The sequence below is a fragment of the Xyrauchen texanus genome, chromosome 22, assembly GCF_025860055.1.
Source record: "Xyrauchen texanus isolate HMW12.3.18 chromosome 22, RBS_HiC_50CHRs, whole genome shotgun sequence".
Taxonomy (NCBI): Eukaryota; Metazoa; Chordata; class Actinopteri; order Cypriniformes; family Catostomidae; genus Xyrauchen; species Xyrauchen texanus.
In genome coordinates this window covers 29081190-29095215 of record NC_068297.1, presented here as the reverse complement: position 1 = coordinate 29095215, position 14026 = coordinate 29081190, and the positions used below count along the sequence as shown (strand labels likewise).

The window sequence follows — 14026 nt, the reverse complement described above, 5'->3', positions numbered from 1 at the left end:
GCCGCCTGTAAGGGGACTGGGTAATGTTTTACACGTTTTGGAGAGAGTGGTCCGGCTTTTGCGAGACACGCACTCTCTCTTTTTCTTCCTATGGCTAGGAAGACTTACGAGGCTCCGGGTTCAGCACGATCTTGGGCCTAGGTCCCCGTCGGTCAGGCGGCTGCTTTCGGTTAGCGGAATGCGAGCGGCGTCGAGCGTCTGTTTCAGGTCTGTTTTTTGGCTGGGAGACGGGAGGCACCGCTCTGGCTCGCTGCTGCTGCTGAGGCGGTTTCTGGTGGCTCTGTGACGAGCTGGAGCGCTTGGGCAGGAAGTGACGCATAGCCTGCGAATCCTTCCGAGCTTCAGTGAAGCGTTCCGCGAATTCTCTTACCGCCGGTCCGAACAGGCCGCTTGGAGTGATAGGCGCGTCGAGGAATGGCGCCTTATCCGCGTCCTTCATCTCCGTTAGCATCAGCCACAGATGGCGCTCAAGGACAGTCAGGTTAGCCATGGCCCGGCCGATGGATTGGGCGGTGGCCTTTGTGGCTCGCAGGGCTACATCAGTGGCGCTGCGCAGGTCCTTTGAAAGCCTCAGGTTCAGGTCCAGACTCGTCCATGGTGCGGAGAAGTTTGGCCTGATAAACTTGCAGAACAGCCATGGAATGAAGCACTGACGCAGCTTGGCCGGCGGCGGCGTATGCGCGACCGGCAAGAGCTGAGGTAGATCGGCAGGGCTTCGAGGGATGAGAAGCTTTGGCTTTCCATCCAGCGGTGGAGGGTGGGCACAGATAGTTGGCCACAGCCTCCTCGAGGGGCGGGGTTCCCTCGTAGCCTCTTTCTCTCGTGCCGTCTACCGAGGAGAGCGAGGAAGAGAAAGAAGGCTTCAGGCGAGCAGAGTGCGGGGCTTTCCACGACTTTGTGAGTTCGTCGTGAACTTCGGGGAAGAAAGGGGAGGGTCTCTGTCGAGGGGCCTGCCGGCGCCCCTGTAGGAACCACTTGTCCAGCCGCCTGCGGGCGGGTTCTTCCGAAGAAGACCAGTCGAGCCCGAGGTCTTCTACGGCTTTAGATAGGATGCGGACGATCTCCGAGTCCTGCTGGTGCCCGTGCTCCTGTCCGCTAATGTCGACGGCGCGGGGTCGAAGGCCGAGCCCGGCCAGTCGTCGGATGCAGCGTCAATGGAAAGGCTGTCATCCTTTTCACCGTCGTCCCCTGACGCGCCGAACGAGACGAGACCCACCGCTCTGTTGGAGGGGTGCTGGTCCGCCTGCGTGAAATGGACTGGCGGCGGGGAGTTCTCGGGTAGTGGTGAAGCACGCGGGGACTGGGCCGGCGTGACGTCACTGAAGTTCGCGTGCTCTGGCGGCCTCTGTGAGCGGCGCTTTTTCTTGCGCGACTCGAACAGAGGGGACGGCAGCACGGTGGTAGCAGGCTCGTTCGCGGCGAAGGCGTGGCGAGCGCCAGCTCGGTGAGGCCCAGGGAGTCACATTCGGGGCATCCGCCTCGAGTGAGAGCAGCTTCTGCGTGGTCGGGTCCCAGGCAGCGAGTGCAGATAATGTGACGGTCCCCATCAGGAAGAAGGCCTCTGCACGAGGCGCAGGTGGAAGGCATTTGGAACGACGCCTCGAAATTGCTCTTTTACTAAAATACAAAAAGCGTCGCAGAGGCGAACACTTGCAAAGTAGCTAGTAAAAGGATATCAGGGTGATGCGCGCCGGATGGCGTAGCAGAAGGCTTTGAAGGTGGCTGAAGGCGCCGGCGTCCTCGTAGCAGTCCTGCTGTAGGCTTCGCTGAAGGTCTTCGCTGAAGGAGATTAAATCTAAAGAACTCTCATGACGGGGCGCCTAATATATAGCCCTAGCCACGCCCATCTTGGCGGGCTCTGAGCGCGCTAAGCGCGCCCATTGGTCGCGCGTTCAGAGTCGCCCCGCCATTGGTTCGAGCAAGTTGCCGCAGCACAGCCAATGACTGAGCTGCCTCGCTCATTGCTGTCTGCTGTGCAGCTGCAATGCGTTTTACATAAAGACTTCAATATTTCTCGAGAAACGGAGTTTCCCATAGCGTAAGCAATACGTACGCAATAGGAGAGACCTCTCGAGAGGGAACCTTCCTAATGCTATTTGTAGGGATTAAAAAAGGATATTTCGTCTGGCAAAAGAGCAGCAGGTGCCTTAGAAATGTTGGATTTATATATATATATATATATATATATATATATATATATATATATATATATATAAAGAACAGTTTATTTTCCACCAATTTTTCTCCCTAATTTGGAATTGTTGTTTTCTTCTTCGTTTATCTTCTCTCTCTTATTTATTCTTTCTTTCACATGGACAAGTTATTTCTTACTTGATGTTATTGTTGTTAAGCAACAAAAAAAAAAAAAAAAAAAGAAGGGACGAGATAACATGGCTCATGGTTTGAACAATGATCTAAGGTCAGTCATTAAATGTAACAGGGATTACTGAGACTGTGGGTGGGACAAGGACACAAAACAAAACAATGGAACTCTCTAAATGAATGCTAGTTGTAGGGATGCCATGATGTTTCAGAATTCAATCAAGCAATTGTTTGTTTATTTATTTTATTATTCTAGCAAATAATCGGGGATGCAAAATAGTAGCCTAATTGATTCCAAGTATTAGTATTTACTATAATATTTGTTATTTTACTATAGTATATAATAGTCATTGTTTTGTGGCCTTGTGAGCTGCCTGTAAACAGAATCAGAGAAACAAGATTACACTCCCATCCATTGACTAACTTTTGTTTCTTAGAAATGTGTCGTAAGTACAACAAATTATCCGTATCATTCAGACTTGTGCATCGATTTACATGTCTCTCTTTCGCCTGAGAAAGAATGGTGGTTAATTTATAACTATCTAAACAACCATATACCAGCATCATTCGAGACATCGAAAAACAAAACAATGATTTTTAAAGGGTCTTCAACGCGGTGGATTTATGACGGTTATGAAATTCGGCACCACTGAATCATCTCGTTTTGAAAAAAACACGCTTTCTCTGATTTTCTTTCTTTTTATCTCCATGACGAGAGAGGAACATGAACATAATATAGATCTAGTGCTTATGTTGCGTCTTCAATTTTGAATATCCCGCGATGGATCCATACTGGCCTCTTCACCAAGACAAGCCCATTTTAGGTCAACAAACCAACGGATTACACTAGCGGGAATCGGCCAATCGTTGTCTTCCAAAGCTTTCCGTATCCGGACTGTACCATTTTTAAATTAGGAAAGGTTGGAATGGCGATGCATCTTAATACGTTTGTGCATATAAGTAATTTATGTAAACATATTTTCTTATAAATATATATAATAAAGTAATGAAAAGATTACATGTTAATACAACTGTTCATAGAGTTTGTTTGTGTTAATACTCAGTGTGTTTTTTCCACACCGCCCCCCCGTCTGACTTCAAATAGGTTAAACCGATTGTCTGCCGTACTGCATTCTAATGAATCCTCAAATTTGGTTAAATCTGTTCAGTGGTTATTAAATCAGATCGATCGTAATTTAACACATGAACCGATGACATCTTGCAAGCATTTTACATACGGAAACTGCATCCAGCGTCACTTTATAATAAATAATTAATGTCACCTCTGTCGCTGCTGTCACGCTTCACACAGTCAGATATCTTTGTACTGTATCTGAATCAGAGAGGGTTACCAGTTGGGCTCGGAAAAATATCAAGCAACAGATAATCCGAACGATCAACAGTTTTATTAAAGGTTACATAATAAAATCCCAGCAGCACGTGCCAACATTGACATTGGACCTCGTCCATTAAGGTACGACAGCATGCTTGCTGTTATGTGTTGTGTAGAATATAGGGTTATATATGACTACCTGTCTGATTTCAGACTGCCTGCTTGCATGAGTAGATCGCACATATTGCAGTGACAGCTTAATATAAGTATGGGAAATTATGGGTTATTACATTGTGACGAATTAATTTGCATATAGTTGATAAATATCACATTCATAGTGAATTATCTGCAGTTGCTACCACATATCCATTCACTTGATTTGCAGAAACTGTAACATTAACCTGTTTAAGCTACGGGCGTACTGAAATATAAAGAGAACATTCGATTGCATTATTAACCGATGGAAGTTGTAATCACTAAATAGTCTTTTTACAGTTGTTTGTTACCAAGCGATCATCATGGTAATGTAAAACACCTGTACTGGTACTGTAATTGTTTCCCTTAATTTACAGCCCAGAATCTACATTATAAAGATCTGACAAGTCTTTCAATTAGTATTGGTGGTCATTTTCTCTTTCACTTTAGCATACTGTCATTTCAGATTCAGTTACATCCTATCTTTGTTAGGCCTTGTGAAAAGCTCATTTGAGTAAAATCGAAACACGCTACAGACGAGGGTTGAGGTTGAGTGGTTGATGGATATGGGATTTTTTTTAGGCCTATGCTGATTTAATATCTAAATATACCATTAAATTGTATTATATATATATATATATATATATATATATATATATATATATATATATATATTAGTGTGCATGCATGTGTAGTTGATATGACCTGAAATTTCACTGTCCTCAAAGAATGGCCATTCAATCAATCCTCTTATATATTCTTAATTTGGCTGGACAGCAAAGAACAAAGATTTTTGACAGTGAACATAATATTATTTATTCAAATTGTGTTTTAATATTTTAGCAATACATTTAATGAACAGTGTGTGGATAGAAATACTGATATATATGCATTATATAATTGTGGCCTATTTAAAAAAAAATTGCATGTCATTTATTTACATATTTTCATAAAAAAAAAAAAGTGTGTACAATTTTTTTCACCATTGATTGAGTCCTTTAGAGCAGACTTGGGCAACATACCCACAGGCCGGCTCAGGCCCTCCACATGGTTTAATGTGGCCCGCGGCTCATTTATCATAAAAGCCTTTTCATTTTTTTTTTATTTGTTTTCATTGGATATTTCGGTTAACTTGTATTGGGACCTAACGTATCTCTACAAGAGTTTAACATGCTCAGGGTTGCCAGATAAGAGACGCAACACCTCCAGTTTGAGATTTATACTTGCGCAAATTGGAAATATTCTGTCTAATGTAATACTTATTTATGCAATCTGGCAACCATGCACACGTTCGCGCTCTTTCTAGCTCTTGCTTTCCCCTTTGAACTAGCTTATCGAGCTGTAGTGCAATATTCTGCTCAAGGAAAAGTGTTATACGTCCACTCTGTGTCCATTATTGGGGCTGAGTGTGATGTTTGGTGCTACTTTGCAGGTAAACCTTCTCAGTGATTCAATTAAATATTAAAGTAGATCTCGACATCATTGATATGCGAGCAAAAGTAAGCCAGAGACGAATATATATATTTTATTTGTGCAATTTAGAAATGATGAAGTCCCTTCGCATCTGTATGTTAATCCAACTCTTGCAGTATTCATTTATCGTAGTCATGCAGCCTGTGTTGTTCAGTTGTGTGCTGTAAGTCAAACCATCGAGGAGACCCGCATCATGACCCTTTTAGCATGTAAATGGGTAATGTTTTAGAAAAAAATAAGTAAACTTGCCCGCTTTGTGACAAACATTAAAAGTTCTATAAATTTCCATTTTTTTTTTATTAAAAAAGACCCCTGATGTAGAGATTGTTCAATTGAATAATAAATTAACAGGGAAGTAGAGATGGTAAAATAAAAGTACAAGCTCAGCCTTTATTCAGTTATTTAATGCCTGATAGAAAAGTATCTACCTTTGTAGAGCAATACAATACTTTAGGCAAATGCAGAATAGTCCCATTAGTCACAGATACACTTCAGAAAATTGAGTACACAACTATTTCTGGGCTTAAAACACACAAACACCAAATCAATGCAGAATATTGTATCTCAAAACAAATACAATGTGGCTCCCTATGCACTACTTAAAGCCCGATGTGGCCCCTTTACCAAAATAGTTGCCTACCCCTGCTTTAGAGTGACTTTCAAAATTCCTTTCTAAATAGGCATTAGTGACTTTTTCTCTCATTCATGTAGCGATCAAGGTCCAGCCAAAAATGTGCCCAGAGAAAGATGATTAGATAGGTCCAAAATATTCCATTATTGGTGTCTGTAATACCTGGAGAAAGCTATATTTTAGCATCCCAAATCATCTCAGCGGCAGTTGTTCGGCTGGTGAATGACCCCCTGGAAATACACAATGTGAAATCTGCAATATTTGCTAATGCAACCACAGCAATTTTACAACTAACCATCTAAGCTTTTTACCTTGTCGCCACAGGAAAATAACTTAATGATAGGGCTGCACCGATCTGATACCTGGATCGGTATCCGCTCCACTACCTATGTTTTTACCGGATTTGGTATCGGTCCAAGGAGCTCGATCCAAATTCAATTATGTCTGATAGGCATAGTCATCACTCTGAAGATCCAAACATGTTATAAAGGAACAATAAAAGAACCATTAAAGTAGTCAATATGTGTGTGGAGTCAGTGCATTTTATTCAAAGTCTATTGTAGACAAATGATAGCTTTGTGAATACCAAATGGTCCTGTTTAATAAGTAAATATATTGTACTGTATTTCAGCACAGATACAAGACAAAAAACATGTGCAAAGAGAATTGGCTTCTTTTCCACTTTCACTGGAATAACTTTTAATTTAGCTGCTGCACTATCCAGTAGTTAACAATAAAGTTTTCCTTAATAGGCTACAGATTTGTATTGAAATAATTTGTATTTAGAGGATTGTGTTGCTTTACATATAAAAGAGTACCCCCAATTAGTTCCACACTATGAGGTATAGATATTCTAAAATGATAAAGAGAAAAACTCTGGAATCTGATCGGGACCGCTACCGAGAGTTCAGGTATCGTGATTGGATCGATTCGGGAATGAAAAGTGGTATCAGTGCTTCCCTACTTAATGAAAATGGTGATATCACATAAAAAGCACACAGTCCCAAGCCCTTCACTTGTGACTATCCTGAGCTGTGACGTCAAAGGCTGCAGACGGAAAAATATCCATTAACCATCCATGAAATAAGTCAATTTCAAAATTTTTAGGCCCTTTAAACAAATCGGCCACTGTTAAAACATCTATTGAGAAATAATAAAATAGTAGCCATGAATTTGTTGCTTTCAAAAGATTATATTGTCAGAATACATGGCTACTTTGAATGGCTGTCAATGGAATGAAAGATGCGTTTTGGAGGAAATGGTGTAGTTATAGTATCTACCAGCAGCGAGGAACTAAACCATGCTAACCAGCCAAACCTTGACTCCTTAGTTTAAGGTATGAATGTTTTTTGAACATTTTGTGGTACCAAATATATATTTTTTTGTGGTTGTTAGGTTATCTGTGTCATGCAGCAGAAAGTGTGCACACGCAACACAGCGCTCTTTGTGAAGAACGGTCAGGTGTGTGGAGCCGGCGCCCCTCCACAGTATCCATTCCGCTGCCCGCGATGTGGAGAACATGAACGTTTTCAGAGTCTAGCCTCTCTCAGAGCTCACCTAGAGTACAGCCACCCGTTTCATACTAAACATGACATCAGCCTCCTATATACAAGAGATCACTGTAATACGGACCACATGAAAGTCTGCAAAAGCTCCAATTCTGACATGCATAAAGTACGTGATGCTGGCACAAATACTAATTCAAACTCAAATGGGAGAGGAGAGCTCAAACTCATGACTCCAGAAATGCGCCCTGAGCAGAAGCGGACTTCCCCAGAGAGGAGCATCAATGTTGGGGCTGTATCAGCTGGTGTGGGGCCCCTCTCAGCTCCAGTGGTGTCGGTGGAGAAGAGGCTGGAAGGGATGATGAGGACAGCCAATAGCAGTATGGAACGACGTCTACTGCGGCTCAGCTCAGAGCTGGCTCAGACAGACACAGCCATACTGTGTGAGCGTGCTCACTCGCATCACCTGGCCCAGGAAAAACAGGAAGTGCTGGAGCGAGAGCGGGCGCTCAGCAGACAGGTTGACGCCGCGGTCATGGTGATTGCCACACTGAAGCAACAGCTCAGCATCTCGGAGCATGAACTGGAAAGGAGGGAACAGTGAGTGAAGGCTTTAAATATTATTCAGTCTTCATGAATAATGCAAGTTTAGACCAGTGGTTCTCAACTGGTGCAGGGCTTTTCCTGGGTCAAAAAGGATTTTTGGTGGTGGCTAATGTCATCCACATGAAAAACCTTTTGTGTGTTGCAACCCCAAAATGATGCAAACAATAGGCAGGAAACACTGATCAATGCAAATAGTGCATATACTATAATGCCAAACACTCCACAATTTGTTTATGTTGATGTCAAATCAGCATCAGGAGGTCAAATGTTTTGTCTTCTAAAATCAGTTTATGCTTTCTGAATGTCCAAACTGCTCCTCCTAGTGGCTGAAGATGGTATTACGGTTCATAGAGTCACTGCTTAAGCACAAAAACTTGGTTGTTGAATGGATGTGACAGGAAACAGGACAAGCACATTGTGTCTTCTTTCATAAACATACAGCAGTAATTACATTTAGATACGTTTAACCCAAACTCTAAACCTAACAGCAAAACCAGCTGATAACCACTGCTCGAGACTGTCACTCAATTGATGTGTTGATGTTTAATTTTCAAGAAGCCGTTCTTCAATGACCTTTTTCTTTTTGCAGGGAAGTCATTACCATTCAGAAATTTCTGGAAGCAGCAGCACAGCATGAGATGTGTGGGAAGGTTCGTTTGCGACGGTTCATTGAGGGCCTGCTGCGGCGGATTTCGTTGGCAGAGAGACTACTGGAATATTACCAGAGCGCCCCCCACAGGCATTGTTGCACAGCTCACCCTGTATGTCACCAAAGTTCTCATTAACATACCAATTGGGATTTACAGCAATGTTTTAGTTTTCCTTAGAATATACCATATTAAAAGCTACATAAAGGAAATTTCCACAGATAATTAATCATCTGACTTGGCCCACATAAAAGATTTTTCAGGAACTCTATGATTAAAGCTCATCCATTCAAGGTCACTCGTTGTTTTATTTGCTCTGCTGGTCCAAATGACAGTTGTCTTGGACTTATACTGACACCTAGGGGCATGGATGCAGCATTACACAAAAAAGCTAAAGTTTTAAAGGGATAGTTCACCCAAAAATTAACATTCTCTCATTACTTATTCACCCTCATGCTTTCCCAGGTGTGTATGACTTTCTTCTGTACAACACATTTGATGAAAAACAGAAAAATATCTCAGCTCAGTAGGTCCTTAAAATGCAAGTGGATGGGGATCAGACTTTTGAAGCTCCAAAAAGAACAGACAGTCAGCATAAATGCCACCCAAGTGACACGATCGATCCAAAAATATCAATAAGTACTTTTTTTTACTGTAAAGCAAATGTGTTCTGCAGAAGAAAGTCATACACACCTGTGACGGCATGAGAGTGAGTAAATGTGAGAGAATAAAATGTTGGGGTAAACTAACACTTTAAGGCACCTATGCCATTGTAGAAATGTACTATTCACATTGAGCCATGATTAATTTATTCTGTGAGCGAAAGTGGCTAGTATCCGGCTGTTCGTGTTATCATTCAATGTTAGCTCCTATGATGCGACCTGCTCCATATAAATAAAATAAAACCACTGATAAGGCCACTGAAATTACTGGAGACTTCATCTCATGTGAGTCTTTACAGTTTTAAACATATTTTTCAAAAGTGCTGATCATTTCTTTAAACATTTGTGTACATGTTTTTAATGAGGGAGAAAACTAATAAGTGCACCCATAACTTATTTCAGAAATATGTCAGCCATGTGCAGTTTTCTCTAACTTTATTATTATATTCTAGGTCCCCATGTCATCTGAGCTTGGTCCGCAGAGAATAACTCAAAGCAGGTATTGCAGCATTGGTCTTACTTTAAAAGAACAAATCATGTTAAATTGAGAGGTCACCTAAAACTGGAATTTCTCATTTAAAGCTAAATTATAGATTATTGGCATGAAGGGATAGTTCACCCAAAAGTAAAAGGTAGATATCAGCTGTTCAGAGATTTATTTCTACTCACATAATTACACAATTTCAGTGCAAATTATTGTTTCATGTACATTTATTTAATTATTTGGCATGTAGTCTTGCAATATGATGGATAATGCGAAGAAAGATGATAATTACAACAAAATAAACACCAACAGAACTCAAACCAGAGGCTGATTCCAGCTGTTCAGCGATCTCTTTCTTCTCAAATTACATAATTTCAATGCAAATCAATATTTTATGTCCATGTATTTATTTAGTTGGTTAGTAGCTGTGTAATAAGCAGTATAGAGTACAGTCAGCCTGTAGTTATTGCAAAATAAACCCCTTCAGGGTGATAAATAACCTGGTCAGGGCTTATTGTGTGACAACAACCGGCTGGCTGTATATTATCCCTTACAGAATGCAAATTGCAATAAAACAAAAGAATTAGAATGTAAAAGTGACAGTGGATATTTATAGTTTAAAAAGACTGAAATATTGATGTTTCTCAACCACACCTATCATATTGCTTCTGAAGACATGGATTAAACCACTGAAGTCACATGGATTACTTTTCTGCTGCCTTATGTGGATTTTGAGCTTCAAAATTCTGGCCATCATTCACTTGTGTTAAAAGGACCTGAGCTGAAATATTCTTCTAAAAAATCTTTCTTTGTGTTCTGCAGAAGAAAGAAAGTCACACACATCTGGGATGGCATGAGGGTGATAAATGATGAGAGAATTTTTCTTTTATGTGAACTATTCCTATAAGCCAATAATCTGTAATTTAGCTTTGAAAATATTTATGCAACATTTTAAGTTCCAGCTCTATGTACTTTGACATATACACTACCGTTCAAATGTTTAGGGTCACTTACTCATTCTATATTTATTTTAAATTGTTCTTCATTTTAGAATAATAGTAAATTCATAAAAACTATGGAATAACATAAATGGAAATATGGGAATTATGTTGTGACTAAACAAAATCCAAAATAAATCAAAACTGTGTTTTATTTTAGCATCTTCAAAGTAGTCACCCTTTGCCTAGAATTTGCAGACATGAACTCGTGACATTTTCTCAACCAACTTCTCGAGGTTTTACCCTGAGATGATTTTAAACAGAATTGAAGGAGTTCCCATCTATGTTGGGCACTTAGTGGTTTTATAATGAAATAAATTAATATATTGGCACAATTATATTTTTGTCTACAAAACTAATTTCAAATATTTAAGCATACGCTTGAAGACAAAAGATTTTTAATATCATGAGAAACATTTCAGTCGTGTTTCAAAACTTTTGAACGGTAGTGTAAATATGTCCTCACTTGAATCAACACTTGATTCAGTGTCCTGTAACAGACAGGTTGTCCACTGTTACTAATTCATATGATCCTATCAAGATAGTGGAATATCATGTTGCCCCTTCTATAAGTAATGATTTTCCTACTACTCTACGTTTCCTTTCACTTGTTTTAGTGTGTGTGTGTGTGTGTGCGTGCGTGTGTGCATGCGCGTGGAGAAATTAAATGTGCTGGATGATGGTGCATACAGTATGTGTGGTGGAAGATGGAGCATATCTTTTGTCTCTCATCTTATTTTGCTGATATTTGGTGACAGGTCTTCAGGAGAGTTTTTTGAGCAAGATGAGGAGCAGCGGCTACATGGTCAGTCTGGATGGGGACTGTCCAAAGCCACTGGAGGCAGACTGGGTTTTGAGAGCTGGCACCAGCGGAGGAGGTCTGATGGGTATGAGGTTTAGGGACAGATGCAGAATCTAGCAATGAATGTTAATGCAAATAATATTGTTTCATTAATATATTAAATATATTAACAAAAATAAGTCAATATGAGTTAAAGATAACTCCCAGTTCACAGACTCCTCTTAAAGCTCCTCCACACAGATGTTTTGAGAGACTTCAAGGTACTGGTATTGTTTATTCACCAGTGTCAGCTAGATTTGCACACCTCAACTACAGCATTGTTCAACAGCAGATAGCAAATTAGTGCTTTGATACTTATTTGACTCTTGAATATGATTATGCTCCATCTATGAAATATTTTAAGAGGAATAGTTCACCTCAACATTTAAATTCTGTTATCATACTCGCCCTCGTGTCCTTTCAAACCTGTATGATCTTCTTTCTTCTATAAAGCACAAAAGGAGTTCTTGTGGAATGCCCAAGCTGCTCTTTTCCATACAATGAAAGTGAATGGTGACCACAGCTGTCAAGGAAGATTACTTTTATGATGCTCTTTTGTTCTTATTTGAGTTTCACTTCCATTGGATGGAAAAGGCCAACGCATATATTCTGCTACTCTTCTCCTTTGGTGTTTCATTTAAGAAAGAAATTCACACAGGTTTGGAAAGACATGAGGGTGATGAAATGGTTACAGAATCTTCATTTTTGGGTGAACTATCCCTTTAATTGTAAAATGTCATATTGGCTATATTGTGGACACATGGTCAAACAGCCCTTTAATTCAAATAGATATAGCTATTCTACAGGTTGCTTACATAAAGAGGAGCTGTAACCTAGTTAAAATGTTATGTGCTTGATTTCTAACAGATACTACTGTTCAGGACAATGAATGTAGTTATATTATCTAAATGGAGGTTATTAAACCAGTGTTGCGCAGGTGAGAAGTTACACCACTTTAAGCTTATAGGTTATTCTCAAGCTTCCAAATAAAAAATGCACTGTTATAGATTAAAAAAAAAAGAATGTAGCAAAGACCTAAACAACTTACTTTGATTTGTGTCTAGCATCAGGGTTGCCAAGTTTGTGTGATAAATACAGCTCAATGATACAAACTATTGTGTTATTTCCTTTCATTTGTAGGCCTACTGTATAATACAAGTAGCGGTATTAAAGGACTATTCAATACAAGTTATGTTCAAACAACAGCATTTGTAGCATAATGTTGATTAGCACTCCAAATTTGTTTTTTTACTTGTCCACTCTTCTTAAAAAAAAAAAAAAAAGCAATAACTGTGTTACATTGAGGAACTCACAGTGAAAGTGAATGGGGGCCAATCTGTAAACATTCAAATACTCACTGTTTCAAAAGTTTAGCCACAAGACATAAACAAGACTTGTGTTAACATGATTTTAGTGTGATAAAATCACTTACTAACATTATCTGTCAATGATATTGACAATGTAACTTCATTGACAATGTAAAAAAAAAAAGAAAAGCTAAACTCGATAATTAATGCAAGTGCTTTTCTAAAACATAAGCTTCTCACTTTTGCCTTTAAACCCTCAAATAATTGGCCCTATTCACTTCCATTTGGGTGGATTAATTTTTTGAATTGTGACCTGATATTAATTACAAATTACATGACTAAAATTGTAGTCAGTTTGTAATGTCTTGGAAAATAAAGCAAAATAAACTCATCTCCTGAGATCATTTGCAGCATTCTCATAGATGACACAATTATTGCAAACTGTTCAACAGACAACTGAAACAGAGAAGAAAGAGTGAGAACCGTATGCATGCTCCTATTCTGTGAGAAGTGCTCGTGCTGCCGCTTGAACTTCTGAACGGCAACGAATCGGACACATTAACGGCTTTTCCTTTGTCTGTGCAAAATATGTTCAAAAAGTGTGTTTCTTCAAAAGCGCATCTTTGTGTCTAACAGCATTCCTTGTCATATGTCACTGCAAGATTACCCGCCACTGCGCATGAAATACCCGCATTTGATGAGTTGGCGGGTGTTAATTTCAAACCCTATATGTAAAAAATAAAAAAGTAACTAACCTGATCATGAGTATTACAAAAATAATATCTAATTACAAATAAATATTATTTTTGTAATACAATTGCATTATCCAGATTATATGTAATCCGTTACTACCCAGCTCTGGTGCCTCACTGTAACCATGATTTTCCCTTTTTTTTTTTATTACATTTTTGTGGTAATCAACATTATGCCACAAATACAGTCGATTAAGCTTGAATTGATAACGCAATATCCCTGTGTATGACTGTCTTTCTTCTGAAGAACACAAACAAAGAGAATATTTC

At 39.7% G+C, this 14026-nt stretch overlaps 1 protein-coding gene across 1 annotated transcript; it reads left to right on the top strand.

The window, feature by feature from the left end:
• Positions 1 to 3565: 3565 nt before the first annotated feature.
• LOC127662879 (protein ZNF365-like) lies at positions 3566 to 12908 on the top strand. Its single transcript, XM_052154266.1, has 5 exons — positions 3566 to 3796; positions 7350 to 8059; positions 8655 to 8826; positions 9827 to 9873; positions 11615 to 12908. Exons 2-5 carry the CDS (start codon positions 7362 to 7364, stop codon positions 11754 to 11756), a joined length of 1059 nt encoding a protein of 352 aa, XP_052010226.1. The 5' UTR covers positions 3566 to 3796; positions 7350 to 7361; the 3' UTR covers positions 11757 to 12908.
• Positions 12909 to 14026: the final 1118 nt, after the last annotated feature.